Source organism: Hippoglossus hippoglossus, chromosome 16 (assembly GCF_009819705.1).
Source record: "Hippoglossus hippoglossus isolate fHipHip1 chromosome 16, fHipHip1.pri, whole genome shotgun sequence".
In the NCBI taxonomy this organism is placed as follows: Eukaryota; Metazoa; Chordata; class Actinopteri; order Pleuronectiformes; family Pleuronectidae; genus Hippoglossus; species Hippoglossus hippoglossus.
In genome coordinates, this window is record NC_047166.1 from 18,110,532 (window position 1) to 18,129,550 (window position 19,019).

The 19,019-nt window shown below is 41.6% G+C and overlaps 1 protein-coding gene across 1 annotated transcript in view; it reads right to left on the reverse strand.

Moving 5' to 3' along the window:
* Window positions 1-1,229: 1,229 nt before the first annotated feature.
* The window catches only part of LOC117776953 (eukaryotic translation initiation factor 3 subunit H), a 57,174-nt gene continuing 39,384 nt past the window's right edge, over window positions 1,230-19,019 (reverse strand). The window contains exons 4-8 of the mRNA XM_034611385.1: window positions 18,371-18,470; window positions 15,035-15,184; window positions 7,408-7,528; window positions 1,813-1,945; window positions 1,230-1,397 (exon numbers count right to left, since the gene is read on the reverse strand). Coding sequence (XP_034467276.1) covers window positions 1,303-1,397; window positions 1,813-1,945; window positions 7,408-7,528; window positions 15,035-15,184; window positions 18,371-18,470 — 599 coding nt within the window. The 3' untranslated portion in view covers window positions 1,230-1,302. The remainder of the gene's footprint in view (window positions 1,398-1,812; window positions 1,946-7,407; window positions 7,529-15,034; window positions 15,185-18,370; window positions 18,471-19,019) is intronic.

Sequence of the window (19,019 nt, forward strand, 5' to 3'; positions counted from 1 at the left end):
GTACAGTAATGTCCTGAAGGCAGTGGAGGAATTGTGATTCCTGAGCTGTGGTCATGTAGCTTCAATATGCTCATTGATTACCTTATGATTTCTTGACAAAAAAAGAACCCAAATACCTCCTGACTTCAATTATTATTGAATCGATACTAATTACACCGCCTGCTCAGGCTGATTCTCTCCTGCTGATAAACCAGCAAATAAAATCTGAATGTCAGGACTCTCTTGGCAACAGATTGATAAATACAAGTTAAGAAGATGCTTGACAATCTTATCTTTAACTGAGTTCTTGTAAGAGCTGGGAATTCAATGCTGTCATTATGTATAGGCCTAATGATCTCTGGATCTTGTCATAAATCATGCCTTACATTCATCAGCAGCTACACAGCTTTGATTTATTTCTCTTTTTATGAATAAACATCACAAAGATGTAATTGGTTCCACTGTTGGTACATTTCTCAAAGGTTGTGTTAAATAATTTATGGGATTTTGGCAATTACAGACTAAAGAAGGAATGCCACCCCACGCAGATGACAGCGTCTCTGTCTATTATCCGGCACACCTGGAGATCCTTCTTCAAATGTTTGTCTAGAGAACTCAATTCTTTGTTTCATGCCAAATCTTTCTACTGGGACTTTACTTTTGCATCTTAAAAACAAACAGGTGCCAATTGCTACCTGTGTGCAAGATGGGCAGATTCAAAAGACAATTAAAAGTCTGTTTAGTGCAGCGAGACAGTGGGGGCCAAGTCACATAGCTGGCATATGACTCAACGCCCAACTCTACTGATACTTCTGTTGCAGTTCTGTTTACAAAGAAATCATTGTTCCCTCTATGTGAACAAATCCACTGATAATAGGTCACTAGTGTTATTCTAGTGTATAACTATATTGTATAATGTGTAAGATCTATTTTAGAATTATTATTCCCAACAAATACAACAAGCAAATTTGGTGAGTAAACCAAACAATGTCAGGGCCCACAGCAGTGTACTGCAGTTACCATCAAAACCATAGTACAGTTTATCTGTGAAAAAATACAAGAAACCTGAGCGGATATTGAGATGCAAGTCTTTTATTCGAATCAAAATCAAGTGATTTTCAAAGATACGTTTGTATCCAAGATGTAGTTAGGCATAAAAACAATGAATAAATTCTTAGAAAACAAACACAGGCGCAGTGTTCCTCCAGTTGTTGCAGACGTGGTTTTGCATATCTATTATCTTTCCTTTCTTTCTTTATGACCTCCCTCCACTGTGCACTTGCTTCTCCCTCTCTCGCAGGTTCCTCCCCCCTGTCGTCTCTTCTAGTTGTGGCCTTGGAGAGCCTCCGCCATGAACAGCTTCCCGAGGTTCTGGGAGGTGAATTCCTTAACGTTCTGGCAGTAGTTGTTAATTTGCCCTGTTGGAGGATAGCCACATGAATCCATGCACCCACACACAAACACACCCACAGAAACATACGACAAATGCACACAAACAGGTGGAGGTGGGAGAGAGGGGTAGGAGGAGGGGAGAAACATCAAATTAGTGGGGAATTGAGTAAACGGAAGGATCAGAATGTTGTCAGAAGGCGGAGAAGAGCTGAACAGCGTGAAGCAGCAGGGAACGGGGCGGTCGACTTGGAGATTGAGTCGATAAACTTTAAATTAATGTAATTTCAAGATAATGGCATAGATAATTACAAAACAGAACCTGTGCTCCTGTGAGGAGAGCAGAGGCATCTGATGGAGTTTTGAGGGGGGGGGGGGCGGGCGGTCTCTGTGGTGGAGATGATGAGTGCTGTCTGTGTGTGGAAGTTGTGCGTTTGTGCGTACCTGCAATAAGCAGTGTGTCCATGCGTGGTGGAGGCTGGGGAGGCTTGAACATTTTGGTGATGTCCTCCTCAGGCAGCGAGGGCTCCCCTCTGGTCTGTCGCTGGACGTTCTCCTGCTGCCGCCTCTGGACGTACTGGAGGGAGGGACGAACACAGGAAGAGAGGTGACATTAGCGGAGGGGGGCACAGGAGGCAAGAGAAAAACAAACATTAATAGCACCAAGAGAAAGGAATGTGGAATGAGAATGGATGGTAAAAGAAATTGGTCAGGGAAAGAGAAGAGGAAAGAATGGGCGCACGGAGGCAAGAAAAGACATGATGAGAATTTGAAGAGAAAAGAAAGGGTGAAACTGACAGCAGGAAGGTGAGGAGTGGGAGTAAACGTGAGAAAAGAGGTATGAAGTAAGAGAAACGGGAAAAAGAAAAGGCAATGTACAAGCAGGAGAGAAATACAGTTAGAATGATGCAGAGCGGCAGTGGATGGTACGAAGAAGAAAAAAGGAAGAGAAAGGAGATAGACAATAGCAACAGTAACAAGAATGAAGTGAGATGTAGAGAAACAATGATGATGATATGAGAGAGCGAGAGAGAGAGAAAGAGGAGTTGTAAGTGTTGACAGGGATGGAGTGATTGGTGGAGGACTGACAGTCGGTAAATCAGTGAGGTGCCAGGTCTCTGGAGAACCTAAAAGCCTTGTTAATTTGGCAAGATGGAGGAGAGAATGATACAGAGCGGCGGAGGGGGGAGGAGGAGGAGGAAAACTGGCGTGGGAGCACCTCTAGTACTTTGAAGCAAACATCCCACATTGCATCTGTACGGGTGACTAAAGCTGACAAAAACTGCTCACACAAACATGTGAGAAATGTTTAAATATTTGTTCTAATGAATCATTACTCCTCCATCCAGGGTGTTCTTGTCCTGCCGATGCATCAAAGCATGACGCCGCATAATCAAAATACTGATGTATAACTAAACGCATGTTGTAGAAACACACATCAGTTTTCATTGTGCACCTTAAACGTAGGTGCAAAACCCCCAAAACATGAAATAAACGCAGAAATATAAAAAAAATCGAATCAAGTACAAATATAAAACATATGCTGCTTTTTTCCCCAGTTACTCTTTACAGACTACTGGAGACTGAGGGAACAGCAGCGTTAAAGTCCTGCCACAAGGTCTGAGTCTGATTGAGGTCTGGACTCCTGCTTAGTTTCAGCTTTATGTTTGACGCTGTTGTCTGGATGGAAAAATAATCCTGTCCAGATAATCGTCACACTTCTCTCGCACTGCAGCAGGATTCCTCTGCATCTGGATTTCTACATTCACAGGCTTTCCACGGCCTGTTCCACAGCACGTTTCTGGGACCACCAATATTATTGCTAACAACTCCCATTTTGTTATCTAGTCTAGAGGACCACTCTGTTCTGAGGAACTGAGAAACGAGCTGGGATCAGAGTCAGACTGGGTACAACGTGTACTCAGTCTAATTAGGTAGAGTAGGGTCTTGTTCTATTGCTACACGTCAGCCTTGTATCTCACTTTGTGAATCCTGAAGGGGTCAGGTTATCAGTGGCATGGGAGAAAATATGTAAGGAAATCTGTACCCTATGTGCAAAAACGTATGCTGTGAAATAGAATTTGATTCACAGGAGGTAACTGATTAGTAAGGACATGATCTTCTGTCTGTCTCCAATCCAGTTGGCTTCAGAGTCTTTTATTGTAGATCAAGAGGGTGAAAAATGGGACTAAAAGTATTTTCCATAAAATCGGTCTTTGAACAATGGAAACGAATCCAAGAAAAGTTAAATCAATGGAAACTGGACTCAACCAAGAAGCTTTTCTGTGCCAAGTCACTGGTGGGGAGGCTGTGGCTCCAGAGGTAGAGGGGACTGTTTGATCCCCAGCTCCTCCCGTCCAAACTGTCCTTGGGCACGATACTGAACCTCAAATTGCCCCTGAGGGATGTGCCGACCGTGTATGAATAATGTGTGATAGGAAAAAGTGGCATCAACATATGTGGGGTCATTATAAATGCGACTGATGTCACTTGGTTGGTGGCTCCTTGCTGTTGTGACAACAGGTCATTAGCTGGTGCTTGAAGATCATCCAGTGCATCTCAGGAACACTTCTGCTCAGATATATGACAGTGTTGTGTTTATTATTTTCTTTAGCACCTGCAGTGTTGGTGTTCTTCCTAGATATTGCAGGTATTTTTAGAAAGGTCCAGTTAGGGTTTTCCACAAGCCTTAAGTGCCATCCTCCAAGTTTACTTTGTCTCTTGGGCCTGGGCACTTGAAGGCACATTATCAGCTCGGTGTTGAAGGGTTATAACTCCTAGCTGGTGTTCCGGTGGGTGTTTGGAGTCAAAGAGTAGGTACTGGTCAGTGTGTGTGGGGTTTCAGTCCAAAAAGGCCAGCTGTTGCTCCTGACATCCTGTCATGTGAAATTGATGTTTCTGCCATCAGGGATTTGAGTTATTTTAAGGCTTGCACTTCCTGGGTTTTAATTTTGACCCGAGCATCATCCACATATTTAAACCAGTGGCTTGGTGCTGTTCCTCTGTAGGAGGTCAGGGCTTTGTGTTCTTAGTTCTTTCATGTAGAGGTTGGCACAGTGGGAGACACTAGTAAGTCTATGGTGAAGTCATGTTTTTGTCCATAAAACCCCCTGCTGAGCTGGAAAAGGCATCACAGCCACACCAGAAACATGTAAGATACAATCATGAAACTTCATGTCATGTGGTTGGGATCAAAATGAATCTGAAGACAAGTGCGATCTGACCCATCCATACTGAGTAGTCATGGTTTTTTGATATTCTTTAACCACAACTGTTAGTGCATCATGTTGCTGGTTGTACTGTAGTCCATTGAGATCAACCAATCTGGTCCATCTGTCCTTGAGTCTTCTTTTAGAAGTGTGGATTTAATTATTTATGTGTGTACGGTTGGGATAGGTTTTTCTCTGGCTTGTTTTGGATCAGGTCCAAAGCGAAGACCTTTATGTCAGACCATTAAACCGTAATACTCTTTGTTTCTGCTTCCCGTATGCCTTTTGGCACCCTAGCATTTGTGATGTGTGAGCTAGTGGAGTTCGACAACCAAAAAGTCTTTCTTGCTGCTGTGAATGGACAAAAAAGATAATGAATAAATAAAGGGCAGCGACACATAAATTACTGGGTGCTAAGACCACATATTGTGCCACGGAACTTGCTATTCACCAAATTGAGAGAGTTGTAAATGAAAAATGGAGCCACCCCAGCACGCCGCGATTTCTCCAACTTTCTATGATGATTAATAAGGTTCCATTGGTCGGGGAAGCAGCAGGGTCAATAGCACAAGATTAGACGGAGCAAGAACTGTAGATGTCTGAAAAGTGCAATAGAGGCTCACTCTGTTTTTCTCTGTGCCCCGTTTGTTCATTGTAGATAATAGTGTGAAACATGGGAAAAAGTAGGCCCCATTAAAGGGTCTGCCTGTCTGTGTGATATTGTGTATGACATGAGTGTGTGTATGTGTGCGTGTGTCGGGGTTAAGGCTTGGGGGGGGGGCGGTGATGATGAGAAGGTCGGTAGTGGAGGATGATGGATCATGAGGGCTTCAGTGTGGGTGATTGGCCTGGGGGTGTGTGTTTCTTTGCAGCCCAGGTTGTAAATGTCTTGTGTACATACCGGGACAACCTGTAGTCGCAGGTGTACGTTTGTTGTGAGTCTTTTTAATGTGTGTGAACTTGCTGTTGGCCGGGATGATGATGACTCAGCCTGGATCAACATCCATACTTCAGATGTTTCCTTAATTTCCACTCGCAGAGAATAACGACAGAATAATGTTTGAACATGCATGTGAGGTGTCACATTGTGCCTCGTTTCTTCCATTTTCCTGTTTGTTTGTCTGTGCACGCATGAGATGCTGGATGTTTACGATGCAACAGGCCGAGCTTGCAGTTGCAGATGGTTCGTGGCCAACTCTTCATCTGGGTGTGAGTATGTTTTTCTGCTCCGGTGTTTTTGCTGCTTCTGGCTCAGTTTGTGCTTGTAGGAGGTGAATGTGTCTCGAGTCTTCGCGCGCGCGCGCACACACACACACACACACACACACACACACACACACACACACACACACACACACACACACACACACACACACACACACACACACACACACACACACACACACACACACACACACACACACACACAATCTGTGTTTTACAATGTGCTGCAGCTTTCAAATAAATAGTTAAAGCCCTATGAGACAAATTGTGATTTGTGAATATGGGCTATACAAATAAAATTTGATTGATTGATTGATTGAAATAAAGTCTGGGTTTGTGATGAGTCTGGCTGGTACAGAAAATATATATTTTTTAAAAGTTTAACTAACTGACTAAAATAAAAGAAACACTATTTATTAACATCAGCTTAATGTCCATTTGTGTCCATCAGCTGCCCCTTGGTGCAAACGGTATATGGAGATTGTCGGACAGAGGCTTGTGACGAATGATTTAAATCACCCCCTGCACTACATTTTCTATATATATGGATAAACGAATGACTCTAGCATGGATGTAACCCCCATGGTGATAAAAAATGAACAATTCCTGACAGGAAAAGTAATGCAACACGTGGAGGCGAGGCGTGTTTGAAATTCGAGTGATGCTGATCTGCAATGGGCACGTGTCAGCAGCTGCAGTGAGGTGGAGGGTGATAAGACTATGACAGATATTTGAAGGTTAACATTAGTCATTCTTATCTCATTAGTGTCAGCTCAAAACAACAGAAAATTACTTTTAAACCTGTGTCTGAGCTGGAAGTTAGCAGTACTCGTGCTGGTGGTGGGGATTTTCTGTTTGAAATGAATGCTTCTATTGTAAAAAAAGGATCAGGCAACATTTGTGCGACTGTATTTTCTGGCAGTTGTTCTATAATCAGTGCTTTTTATGGTATATTAATTAAGCGAGTTAAAAGCCAGCCTGCTGCCCGGATTAGTGGTCTCCAGAGAGATCTGACTCACAGAGCGGAAACCTGAAGCTCTACAATTGAACCCAACCAGACCGAATATAAATTGGACCCTGCCTAATTTGGGCCCCATGTCCAGTTTATTTGTTATTCAAATCACAATCATTCGAAAATCAAAAAAAAAGAAGAAGAAGGACACTGAAGTGGAAGACTTCATTAATGTTCATTTGATCATCTGATCATCATCAGCATTGCCTGTCTTCAGCTGACAGTGATATGTCTATGGAATATCCACATACATCAATGTGAGTATACATTGCTTTCACAGACACAATAAATGTTAATATATCTTTAACCTTTGCTGTTTACTGTAGTTACCGCTGTGGATTTTAAGTGGGTGTTTGTGAGCCTGGTGGACTCTGTGTGTGTGCGCACACACACACACAACTTGGTGCTTCTGCTTCTTGCCTACTGGTATTACGGCTACAACTAGTTGTGTCCATGTCTGAGAGAAATATAACTGCGGTTTTCCTCCAGAGTTTGTGGCGGTAGGTGCCTCGGCTGCTGCTGCTTGCTGATTGTGTGTGTAGGTGGTGTGTGCGCATTGGTGAGTGTGTTTGTGTGTGAATGCGTGAGAGTTACCTGGTGTTTCTGCTGCTGTTGCTTACTCAGGTTGCGGCTGTAGGTGTTAAATTTGACAATGTCTTGGCTCATGTCATCGACTCTGTCCATCAGAAGCTGAAGGCTCTTCTCCAAGTGATTGCTGGAAAGAAAAATGTCAGTATGTCATTCGCACATTTTTGTACAGCCATCAGTGAGTGTCAGCAGCAATGACATACATCATTTTATTCACCCTCGTTTCTGATCTTCCAGATACCACATACTAATTACCTCCACCCAGGAGATTATAGTTTTGCCCTGTGTGTTGGTTGGTTTGTTTGAGACGAGTTAACATTTTCCACTGCTTTCACCATCTTAAAAATCTGGCAAAAAGACAGCAAAGGCTGCAAACAACCTGGAACATTTGAAATTTCTTGGCAAGTCCGCCAGCTCTGCCGCACCAATTTACATACTAAAATCACAGTGTGGGGAGAACTGAGATAACAAGAAATCTTAGTGCCAGGTGTACATACAAAAGCCTGTGGTCAGACGTTGCAGTCTAAGAATGCTGTATCCACATCGGATGGGACTGAACACACCTAATCTACGAGTTCCCCGTCTTCCAGAGTGGCTCCTATTTGTCCTGAAAGAGATCCGACAGGAAACCTTTCTCCTGGGGTTTGACTGTACTCAGACCCCTGGACCGGTCCTCTTGTCCCTGTGCTACATGTCTCTGCTCATGTTCCTCATATCCCCCCCGCCCCCCCAGCCCAACACTTCTGTGCTGACAATGCTAACAAACATCCTCTTCTCTCTCCTCCCATGAGCCCTGTTTTTAACAGGATATCTCACTACTGCCTTAACTTCAACCTTGGCCAGGCTGCAGTGCTCTACTTCAAATCTTCTCCCTCTTCTACTTTCCTCTGTGGAATTACACGATATTGTCTTATTTATGAATGTTTTGGGTGCTACATAATGCAGCACGTAACTGTGGGAAAACAGATTCTGACTTGTTTATTTAAATGACAATTGTACCCGCAAGGAATGCCAGCCCCTGTGTATGTTTGGGCTGTGTGTGCACTGGCGCCGACATAACTGTTTTGTGTGTGTTTTATTGTTTCTGTGATTATGTGGAGGCAGAGTGGAGAGAGGTTTGGGTGATTTCAGCTACTGTCCTCTCTGCTGTGAGATTTTTCAATTACCAATTTTTATAAATCAATATTTCTCTCTCGCTCCCCTGGCTCCTCACACGCTCCATCTTCTGTTGCAAGCAAAAAAAAAAAAAATCATCTTGTCGAGAAATAATTTACCCACCCTCAATTTCTTGGACTTAAAAAAAAAAAAACCTGTCACCGTCTCCACAGCTGTTACCTTGAAACTATTGATTGGGAATACCTTTCTTTATGGTGTATTAATACAGATAGCAAAGTTTTGGTACCGCTGAGAAACAAGATCCACTGAACCCAGAATTGAACTCACTCAATCAAATATGCCTTTTTAATCAGTGCAGATTTCCTTTGTAGCAAATTTTTGTATCTAACAATTCTAAGGCTACTTTTCCGACATAACAAACATGACTTTAGTTAAATTGCTTCACTTTGTCACAGTAGCTCTATAGACTTCATCTCTCAACAGAATCCTGAGTCAATTATAACAATGAGCAAACAACTTTGGGCGGGCTTTAGGGGTGGCACAATAAAAAAAAGTAATGTTTGAACAACACACTCATAAAACTTACTACAATACAGTTATGAATCCAGTATATTTGGTGCTACGAAGGTGATAAGAAATGAAAGTAAAAGGGGAATTGTTATGGTATCATATTATTCACAAACTGCAACATGAGTGACAGACGAAATCAGTTTATAATCTAACATCAAACGTCTGTTAGTTCTGACTTCTGCACTTTGTGTGGTGTACATTTATAATATATGCAATGGAAATCATTAGAGCAGGATCCTTGAAAACATCTGTCGGTTATTTACAGATGGGTTAAAATTCTTCGTCATCTGTCTGTATACATCAAGTCATTTATCTTGTGTGTGTGTTATTTTAATATCAGGTTTTCATATTATCTTTTGCAGTACATTGTGAAATTGAAGGGCTTGTGTATGAGTCCTTGCCACGTGGTAAAGGGTTATATGAATCCACTGGACCTCTATTTGATATTTTGAGCTACCATAACTGAATTGAGAATGCAATGTTGATTGCAAAATAAAATAAATATTATGAAATTCTTCATCCACTTCAAAGACATTTTCAGTTTTTTTTGTGTATGATAAACACACTTCAAAAGGGTTAAGTATTTCCTAACACTGAAAGATGGGACTAACAGTTACACCTGGTTGAAAAAACCTACATGCTGAATAATCTATTCAAGACTGCCCAGTGTCTGACCATAAACTCCAAAGAGTTTAATTATTCAGAGGTGTCAGTGAACCTTCCGATCAATCCTGAATTAGAAATCAAAGTCTATCGAGGCAGTTCCTACGATCACCAATTCTGTTTCAACGCCGGGTTCAATGGCTGCCCATACTGTATGTGTGCTCGGCCCCACATGCTCATATTCACAGAGGACAGCAGAGGACAACTTCTAAATCGGTATTGATGTGCAAGCAAAAATAGGCCGACATTCAGTAAATTGAAAGTTCAGAGGAGTTGTTTAACAAAGCTGCCAAGGAAGTGACTTCCCTTCTTACAATGACTGTTTTCAGTGATGGAGCCTTTTTCACTGATGGACTGAGGCCCAACACAAACCAACAGACGTGCTTCTGCAGCAGTGCAGGGTTTTAAAGAGGACATTGCAAATCGAACATTGTCCCAGCACTGGTGTACACTGTTGTCTTGGCAAAATATAAAATTAAGTATTCATAAAACACATTTTTATACTACATTTTCACACGTATTCATATCATATAACTTTGATGCGACTGAATAGCCTACAGCACAGTTGTAACTATTCCATTATGGAAAGGAATCATCATAGACAGGAATATTATTGCCCGGTGATCAAAAGCACCGTCTCACTGAATCAATTTCGTCTGTCAAGGGTCATTTTTCCTCAGAGTATTTTATTCACAGTATCATTTCTGTCACCACCTCCTTTGTGACCCTATTTTCCGTTATTTCTCCTCTCTTCTTCCCTCTTGTCTCATTCCCTCTTTAGCTGCAGCCTGAATAAAGTCTTCTTCTTGTTCTCTGTGCCTGCTCCCGATCAACTTCTCCCCTATTGAATATATCATCATATTTCTACAGAGCATGAAGCTATGTTTACATATCTTTCTATTTTCGTACATTTCAGTACAGACAGCCAATGACGCTAATCAGACAGTGGCTAATGGTTTGATGATGTAGCTCTATTCATACTGGACAACAGAGAGTAATTATGAGGTTTGAAGGATAATTTACAGTTAACTATGAGGAGAACTGTGAAGATGGTTAAAGACTAAGGGTGCTCCGATTGATTGGCCACCGGTTGTTATCGGTTGATATTCCCTCTTATTACTTTGAACAGCGATCTCTATAAACGCCGATCAGATGAGGCAAAACCAACAGCTGTCACTCAGGAAGTGCAACTCTCAACAGAGATGATAAGGAATCGAGATGGCTCACTCATTTTTTTTCTTCCAGTAAATACTATTGTATTGTAACCTTTTCATTTGATTCCAGGAGCTGATGGTGGAAATAGGTAGCGAGTGAGGCATCTCTCTTCTCATCTCTGTTGAGATGCACATGCGCAGCATTTTATTGATTCCACAGGAAAGTTAAGCTAAAGTTAAGCAGCTGTTGCCCTGCCAATAATAAACTGTTGCCAATGAATTCATGATACTTTCCCATTCCTTGATTTTATACAATGTTAATATAGTTAAATAAATGCTACATGATACAAAGGCTTTCAAAATGAGACGCACCTGACGTGCACATGAAGCACGCTGTCTGATCACCATTTGCTTCTCTGTGATGTGTTTATGCTCTTGTTTAAACTTTATAAAGTTTGTGAACCGCTGTCTACGACTAATTCTTAATCATTTGAGCCTTCTTGTAAATTCGGCAAACGTTACACATGAAGTTATTTCTTTACTTGTGTAAAAAAAAACGTGTCCCAGTGGGTGCTCAGTAGTGTTGTGGTAATCTTTGCAAACGGGTTACTTATATCACCAAAGGTGGCACATAATATCATATAATCAGGCGTAAACAGGGACATAGACCCAGTGATGGGTGATCGGCCCCAAACATCCTGATCGGATCACCCTCATTAAAGACCATGTAAGATTGGCCTACACTACAAGCGCTTTTAGATGTGACGTATATAGGCTCCTGTGTAACAAAGAGCCATTTCAAGCCTGTTTGGGGGTAAAAGCTACATAAATGAATTTCCATTCATGCAATCCATCACCACGATCAACATCATCATCTGTGGTAAGAACAACCCTGTTTGCCAGAGTGAAACTGCATTCACTCAGCCCTAGACATAGATGACATTGACAAATGGGGCTGCAGATTGGAAAATGAGACAAAAGGGAAAAAAACATTAAATAAAACCCATTATCGTTTACTTTTTGAAGGAGTGGAAATGAGGAGAAAAGGGTGGGGCTGTCAGCAGAAGATGTAGAGAGACGGACGCTACAATCCAACACAAGGACAGAGCTGCGTAGCAATCTGACAACTTCAGGAAACAATTTCATCTCGCCAGACATCCCATCGGCAGTCATCCCGACAAACCTACGGGGAGGGCTGGGCTGCCTCTTCTCCATTTCGCGTCATATCTGAAGCTTTGTTTGGACCTCTGAGTAGTCGTCTTCAAAATGGAGCGATATGAAAGAAAAGCGAGCCATTCTCCTTCAAGTCTATTTGACAATTTGTAAGAAAAGGACTGCGGCTGCAAAGCTTGGCTGGCCACGAGGATGCATTCTACAGAGCTGTGAAACAATTCATTTACTTGATGGCTTACTTGTGTTACAGGACACAGATGATGAGAATCACAACAACTCCTGATGGGTTCCACTGCAGTGTACAACTAAGCGCGGTGCATTTTGTGTGCTAACAGAGTGTGAATCAGGTCTGCGAGTCGTTATTGTGCTAATTTCTCCCACCTGCCCCTGGGAGGCTTTTTGATTAGCGGCTTCACAGCTGTTGCTCCACTTGCAGCGGTTTATCTCCATAAATGATTGCTGATAAATTCTCCCGAGACTGATGCCGATGCCTCTGAGATCTAAATGCAAGACTTAAAGAGGCTGTGAGAGGATATGGTGGGGTGATGCTTGCTCATATTGCACTCATTAGTAATGGAAGACAAAGTTTGATGGCGAGTCCTGCTTTTGGAGAGCTTTCGGAATAAATACGCTCTGACATTTATATGTGGCATTTACTGTACCTTTTTTTAGACTGTATATCTCAATCAAACATCCAATAGTGACCCAGAGGCACAACAGTAAGCTCCAGAAATCAAATAAGTCGTCTCAAATGGAAAAGGAACTCAAACTAAACTCTGTGTGCAGATCTGATCCAAGCAATAAATACCTGTTAGAGTTTGGTTTAACTATATTGTGCATATTACAGGTATTACGATGCATAAAACACCCCCTCTGTGGTACACTTCATAGAATGGGTACATGAATTATCATGAATTCATGCAAGAACCTCTCGATTCAGGAATTATTAACATGAATTTAAATTCTTCCATTTGTCACCTGCATGCAATAACATCCTATGATCAAGCCATCAACTAAGACGAGTACGTCATCATAAAAATGATGGTCTCTTAAAATGACGTTTGCTTTTTTATTGAGCGTGTGTTAATGTGTTCATGGTGCCTGCAGGTAAATGGACAAACCCACAAATTGATCAGTAGCTCGCAATTTTTGCTGACATCCAAGAACTGTAGGGATCATTAAGTAAACATTTGCTTCTCACGACTTCACGGTTGGACATGACTGGCCCCTCAACTAAAGTGGTGGAATGAAAAATGTGTTGTTAATGATGTAATTGTGAATTGACATGAATTAGGTGTTAGCTACTTAGGACCTCATCATGTTTGTGGCTGCTCAACTAAATCTCCATGACACACACACACAGGAGTCCAGCTACTGTGTTCCCCCACCCACCTGGTACTGCTGTCCCAGATGGTTGAAATATGGTTTATAGAATTAGGCTGGTGGTATTTGTATACTTTTTATTATTATCAACAAATCCCATGAAAAGACCAAAACCAACAGAGAATTTATTCTGCTAACAAGTCGGCATCTGTGGAGCCTTATATAGCTTATGCCTATGTACCATATAACTCCATTATCCTCAGGAAACTATTAAAAACAGATAAAAGAGCCATAACGCTGCACTGGGTGACATATTTCTTCATTACAACAAACACAGAGCGTGTAGTTTGTTGCTCAGCTCGGTGCGTTCTCTCCTCAGAGTACTTCAGCTCATGTGACATTGCTGGTCCGCCAAATCTGAACCCATCTGCATGAGAGTTGTCAGCGGAGTGTTCAATTTATGAATCTGATCTGGGCTGTGCTCATTGTAATGAAGGAACGTGTAAATCAGTAAACCTTTCTTTTATTTGTTTTTAACAGGCTTGAGCGTTGGCGACAAAACAATTCTTATTCAGATAAATTAACTTTCACATTTGTCTTTTCATGTGATTTGCGTGAGGACAACAAAAAGATAAAACAGCCTTCCTAAGAAGTATTTGGAAACAGCAGTGAAGCCATGTATGGTGGGCAACAGGAAGCAAGAATACATCTATAGACCTCGTATTATTTCCTCCGATCTGGTACAGTTTAGAACAGAGCAGAAGACATGGATTAATGCCCAGGAGTTCTCTAATGTCAAATCAATTTTAATTTAGAAGTAGCTTTAACTCATGTCTGTGAAAGCAGCCTGTAGGTTTTAAGAGATACCGTGATGCACTTTTGAAGAAGGCTTTTAAGACACTTTCCAGAACTGAGAACTGCATTCTTCTGTAGCTATGAATTCACAATTCTATTGGTATACCAAGAGCAAATGAATCATATTAATGTGACACTTTGCTTGGTGTTGGATGGTTGGGGGAGGGGGGGTGTAACTTCCATCAATAACCTCTATTTCCTGGATTTGACCGTAGAATGATTTTGCACAGAGACTGATGAGATTGATCATTTTTTCATGTTGGATCGTGCTCCTACAAACACCATGAGGCAGACAGTTTAATTATTAAGTTTGAAAAGCTTCCTCCAATCAAAATCTAATAAACTTCCATAAAACATTAGAATTTTGCATGATTTTCACAGGAGCATTAAAACTTGAAAACAAACAAAACATTTTGATATGGAATTAACGTCTCTATGTGTATATACAAAATCGAGAGAACTAAAATCCCTCCTGAGCATCCACAGCAGTGATATCTGTTAGATCCCCTACGTGTTCCCCGCAATGTTAGATTAGAAAAATGTACAGCCGGATTGAAGGTCAGAGGCTTTTACAGAGGACAGATGTTGATAAACGCACACAATTCCCCACAAGACCATGCAGAAGCACCTTGTAAATGTTGATCCCTTGAGGAAAACCTGTGCGGAATTGTTAATCCAGATATCAAATGTACCTATATTCTCTCCTAACGTTTTTTTTACAACCGAGCAGTCTAGCCTTAGGCCCTCATGGTAAATGGCTGCGTGCTTTTATGTCTGACCTGCTTGAGAGGTTGAGCAGTTCGTGCTTGTCGGCGACCGTGGACTTGTCCTCCAGCTCCCACAACATTACACTGATGAGGTGGGAATTCTTGATGATGATGGGCACCTCCTCGAACATATGCTCGAAGCCGATGTTGGCCTTCTTCAAGCTGGAGAGCGAGGGACAGGAAAGAGGAGGAGAAGAATGTCAGAATTTACGACAATTTATGACACAATTACCATCACACTGGCGATGTAGACATGTTGTTTGAGCCACCTCCAATGAGACTGAAAGCGATTGCAATAACACTTCTAAATTCTAGTCTCTAATTCTAATCTCTTCAAATTCCTACTATGAATTAAAAGAGTTTTTTCCTGCCAGCCCATTAGTAAAAACTCCGGAGAACGTCCGAATTAGCCCTCGTGACAACAGCAGAAGATCCTCCTGAGGATTCACCGCGAGTCAGTGATTTGATTAAGTTTATAAACTGAAAATAACAAAAAATAATACAAATATCAGGATGAAAAAGCGGTGCCACAAACATAGAAAACACAGACAAAGATATCAAGAGGGACGACCCTTGTGTCTATGTGCTATAAAAAAAAAACATGCGATATCTGTAGCAGAACACACACATTGCACTCTGCCTCCTTCATGCTCGGGAGTTGTCTGTGTCATTGTGAATGCATCTAACTGGAGAATCTCTCTTTAGGTGAGAAATGCAAACTCCAGAGAAAAACCGAAGCCCGTTGTATGTACATACTGGAGTTAATGTCTGAAAACCACTATAGTGTAACAGCAACACGGTTGTTTCTATTGTGTGGATAGACATCTATACTGCAAAAACCCCGGGAAATACATATTTTATCTGAGAAAACCATTTGTGTTTATGCCTTGAGATTAAATGAGTGAAATCAGTGGGGATCGTTAGTCAGTAACAAACAAAAGTCATTCCAATAAAAACCCAGATCGTAGCCGATTCATGACCAATCGGAATATTTTTAAGTAAACTGAGTGGGTGTGGTCAACAGTTGCTCTACCTCCAGGCTTGTTTTTTGTCAGTGTTTGTTTCTCATTACACACAGGTATTTTGCTCTTGCCACTAATGTTGTACTTCGAAGTAAACTGAATCTCAGCCATATAAAAGCAAATATGAATCATAACGTTATGCATGTTGCATTTGATATCGAAGAATGGTGTGATACGATAGGATGTGCATATCGCTTACCCCAAGCACTGTTCGACTCAGTAGCATAAATTACATTTTTTATGGGCCGTGCTGATAAGTGTGCAGAGCACTGAGCGACTTTAACCACATCTTCTTGTTCCTCGGGATCTAAAAGCTGCATATCTCTCTGCCTCGCTCTTTCTCTGACATGGGCTTGTTAACACAAAATGGAACTTCAAACTTTGCTTAATGTCTCACATAAATCCAATAGCATTGACTGAGTGCGTTGGTTCAGTCTGTCACTTGTGCACAGTGCATGAGCTACAAACTAATGTCTGTATATGTCTAATGTTGGCTTGTTCGACGTGTTGCTTGTTTTGGGATCAATACGCCTGCTGCATTAATCCACCATGTGCACTGTACCACAAACAGATGTTTATACTATGCTTGCCTGTGTGATAAATAGCGTTGTGGAGCATCATTTGATTCTGCTACGGTAATTTTGATAAATGCTGTTTTGTATTCAGAGTAGAGCATCACCTCGGGCAAACTTTAAGATGAGACTTAAAGGCAACGGAAGTGGACAACCCTGCCTCAGGCTCTGAGTGTGGAGGACAAAAATCTGTATGGATAACAGCAGTCTATAAGAAAAATCTATAATGTTATGAATGCTGTTTGTTATACATATTGGCACAATTATCCATCTGGAGTGCTTTAAAACATTTCTTGCATATTATGACCTTTTCAAATACCCACAGAGTGATATAAAAAAGGTGTCTATGAGGAAATGGAAGGACAGCACACTGCAGGCAGGACAAATTGCTCAACCCTACTGGACTTAGCACACACTTAATGCCATGCTCTTTCCAAGTCGGTCCCCGCTGGACAAAGCCAAAGGTTGACTCCACAGGCTGACTAATTTGACGCTTTAGATTGTGTGCTGAAGTGGAGTCTATTGACCACTGCATCCATAGTCCAGCGGACTTGGAGAGCAGTTCAAAGGGATGGGTCTATTCAGCACTCATCTATCCCTGCCTTTCATTTCAAAAAGGTGCACAATATATGCAAGCTTATGTAACATCAAATACGCCAACATGAAAGGGAGTGCTTTCAACAAACACTGTTGTGTGGGAAAAAATGAAACACTTTTGAAGTTTTGCATCTTTGGAAAAAAGGACACATTATTGATATTCAGATTTCCAGTCTCTCTGAAAATAAGCAGATAGAGACAAGATTGTTCTAATGGGGCGATATTGCCCTTTCCTTCCCTGAGCTGCCCTCTTTCAATCATGGACTTATTGGGAACACTGATAGCTACAGATTGGGGCCATAATAAATCATAGGGACTAATGAAAAGCCGCAGAAATCAGAAGGATTCTGACTCTGGGCCAAACACAGGTCAATAACAGAATGGCTCGTAATAAAGACATACAGGTGGAGAAATACAGAGGAAATGGGGAAGTGACATAAAACTGATGCAGATCTTTAGTCTCCCTTCTCCCCGCAAATACACTTGCTTTTAGTGGGTTCAAAATATGTCTGTCTCACACACACACACACACACACACACACACACACACACACACACACACACACACACACACACACACACACACACACACACACACACACACACACACACACACACACACACACAGAGAGAGAGAGAGAGAGAGACAGAGAAGCAATTTGATGCCCCAGGGACTTCTTCACTGAGCATGTTCAGCTTACATTTGGCAATGCGTGTGTGTGTGTTTTTGTCATGCGTGTGTTTATGCATGCGCGAGCTTGTGCAGTTGGACTACCCTGAACAGCCTGGAAAATAGTTCCCCTCATTACATTCATTTTTAGCTGCAATTTAAAAGCAATTACGATAAGCCTTGGGGTCAGAAAAAGCGTAAACATGGTACATTTGTTTGATGGGCAAGGACGAGCTGATAAATCATCAGCATCCATCTCCGACTGCAGCCACATGTGTCCCCTGTGGATGCACAAGCCTGCATTTGTATCCATTGAATAAGCAGAGTAAAAAGAGCAAAATAAATTATATTTCTGTGAGTAATATGAGCCGCTGCGTTAATACATATGCTCAAATTATGAGAGCATCTGCACTTCAGTGTGAATGTGATCATGAAACTCATCCACATAGTGTCCGTATGTGTGCGTGCTACTTGATGAGCTACTCACCCCTCAGGTGTAAAATCTTTCTCTTTGCAGATCTCCATCAGTTTTGGAGTGAGCCTGTAAGCCTTGAGGGACAGGGAGCCTTGAGCCGTCTTTATGGGGTCTAGAATGACAGGAGAGAGAAACGAGTTTATCAAATTATTTGAAACGGTCCTTTGAATCAGATTCTTTGAATTCAAAAACAACAACAAGCCATAAGTTCAATGTAAATATGTATGGTTGTCTGCAGACAGACGCTGGGCTCCAAAGATCCAAAAGTTTTGGACATGAGCACTGGTTCTCCACTGTTCGACTCGGGGCTTGAAATAAAGCATTCAGGGGTTAAGTGCCTTGCTCAGGGGTACCTTTAAAGATGACTGAATGAGTTGAGAACATTTGTCATTCAGTTCCTGTAGCCCACATTTTCCCAGTCAACAAGCTTCTCATTACAAGTCTCCCTTTTTTTTTTACCCTGTGGGCAACTGCTTCCAACTGAATACTTAAGTCCAAAGCTTCTTGTGCGTTAATTTGCATGTGGTTATCAAAGTTGTTCCTCAAACTAACAGTGTATATGAAAAGAAAAACGTATGTGGAGCGAATATAAATGTCTAAACAGTCAAAGGTGATTTTTCAGTTTCTAATAAATCCTTACACTAAAAGCAGTATAGTGTGT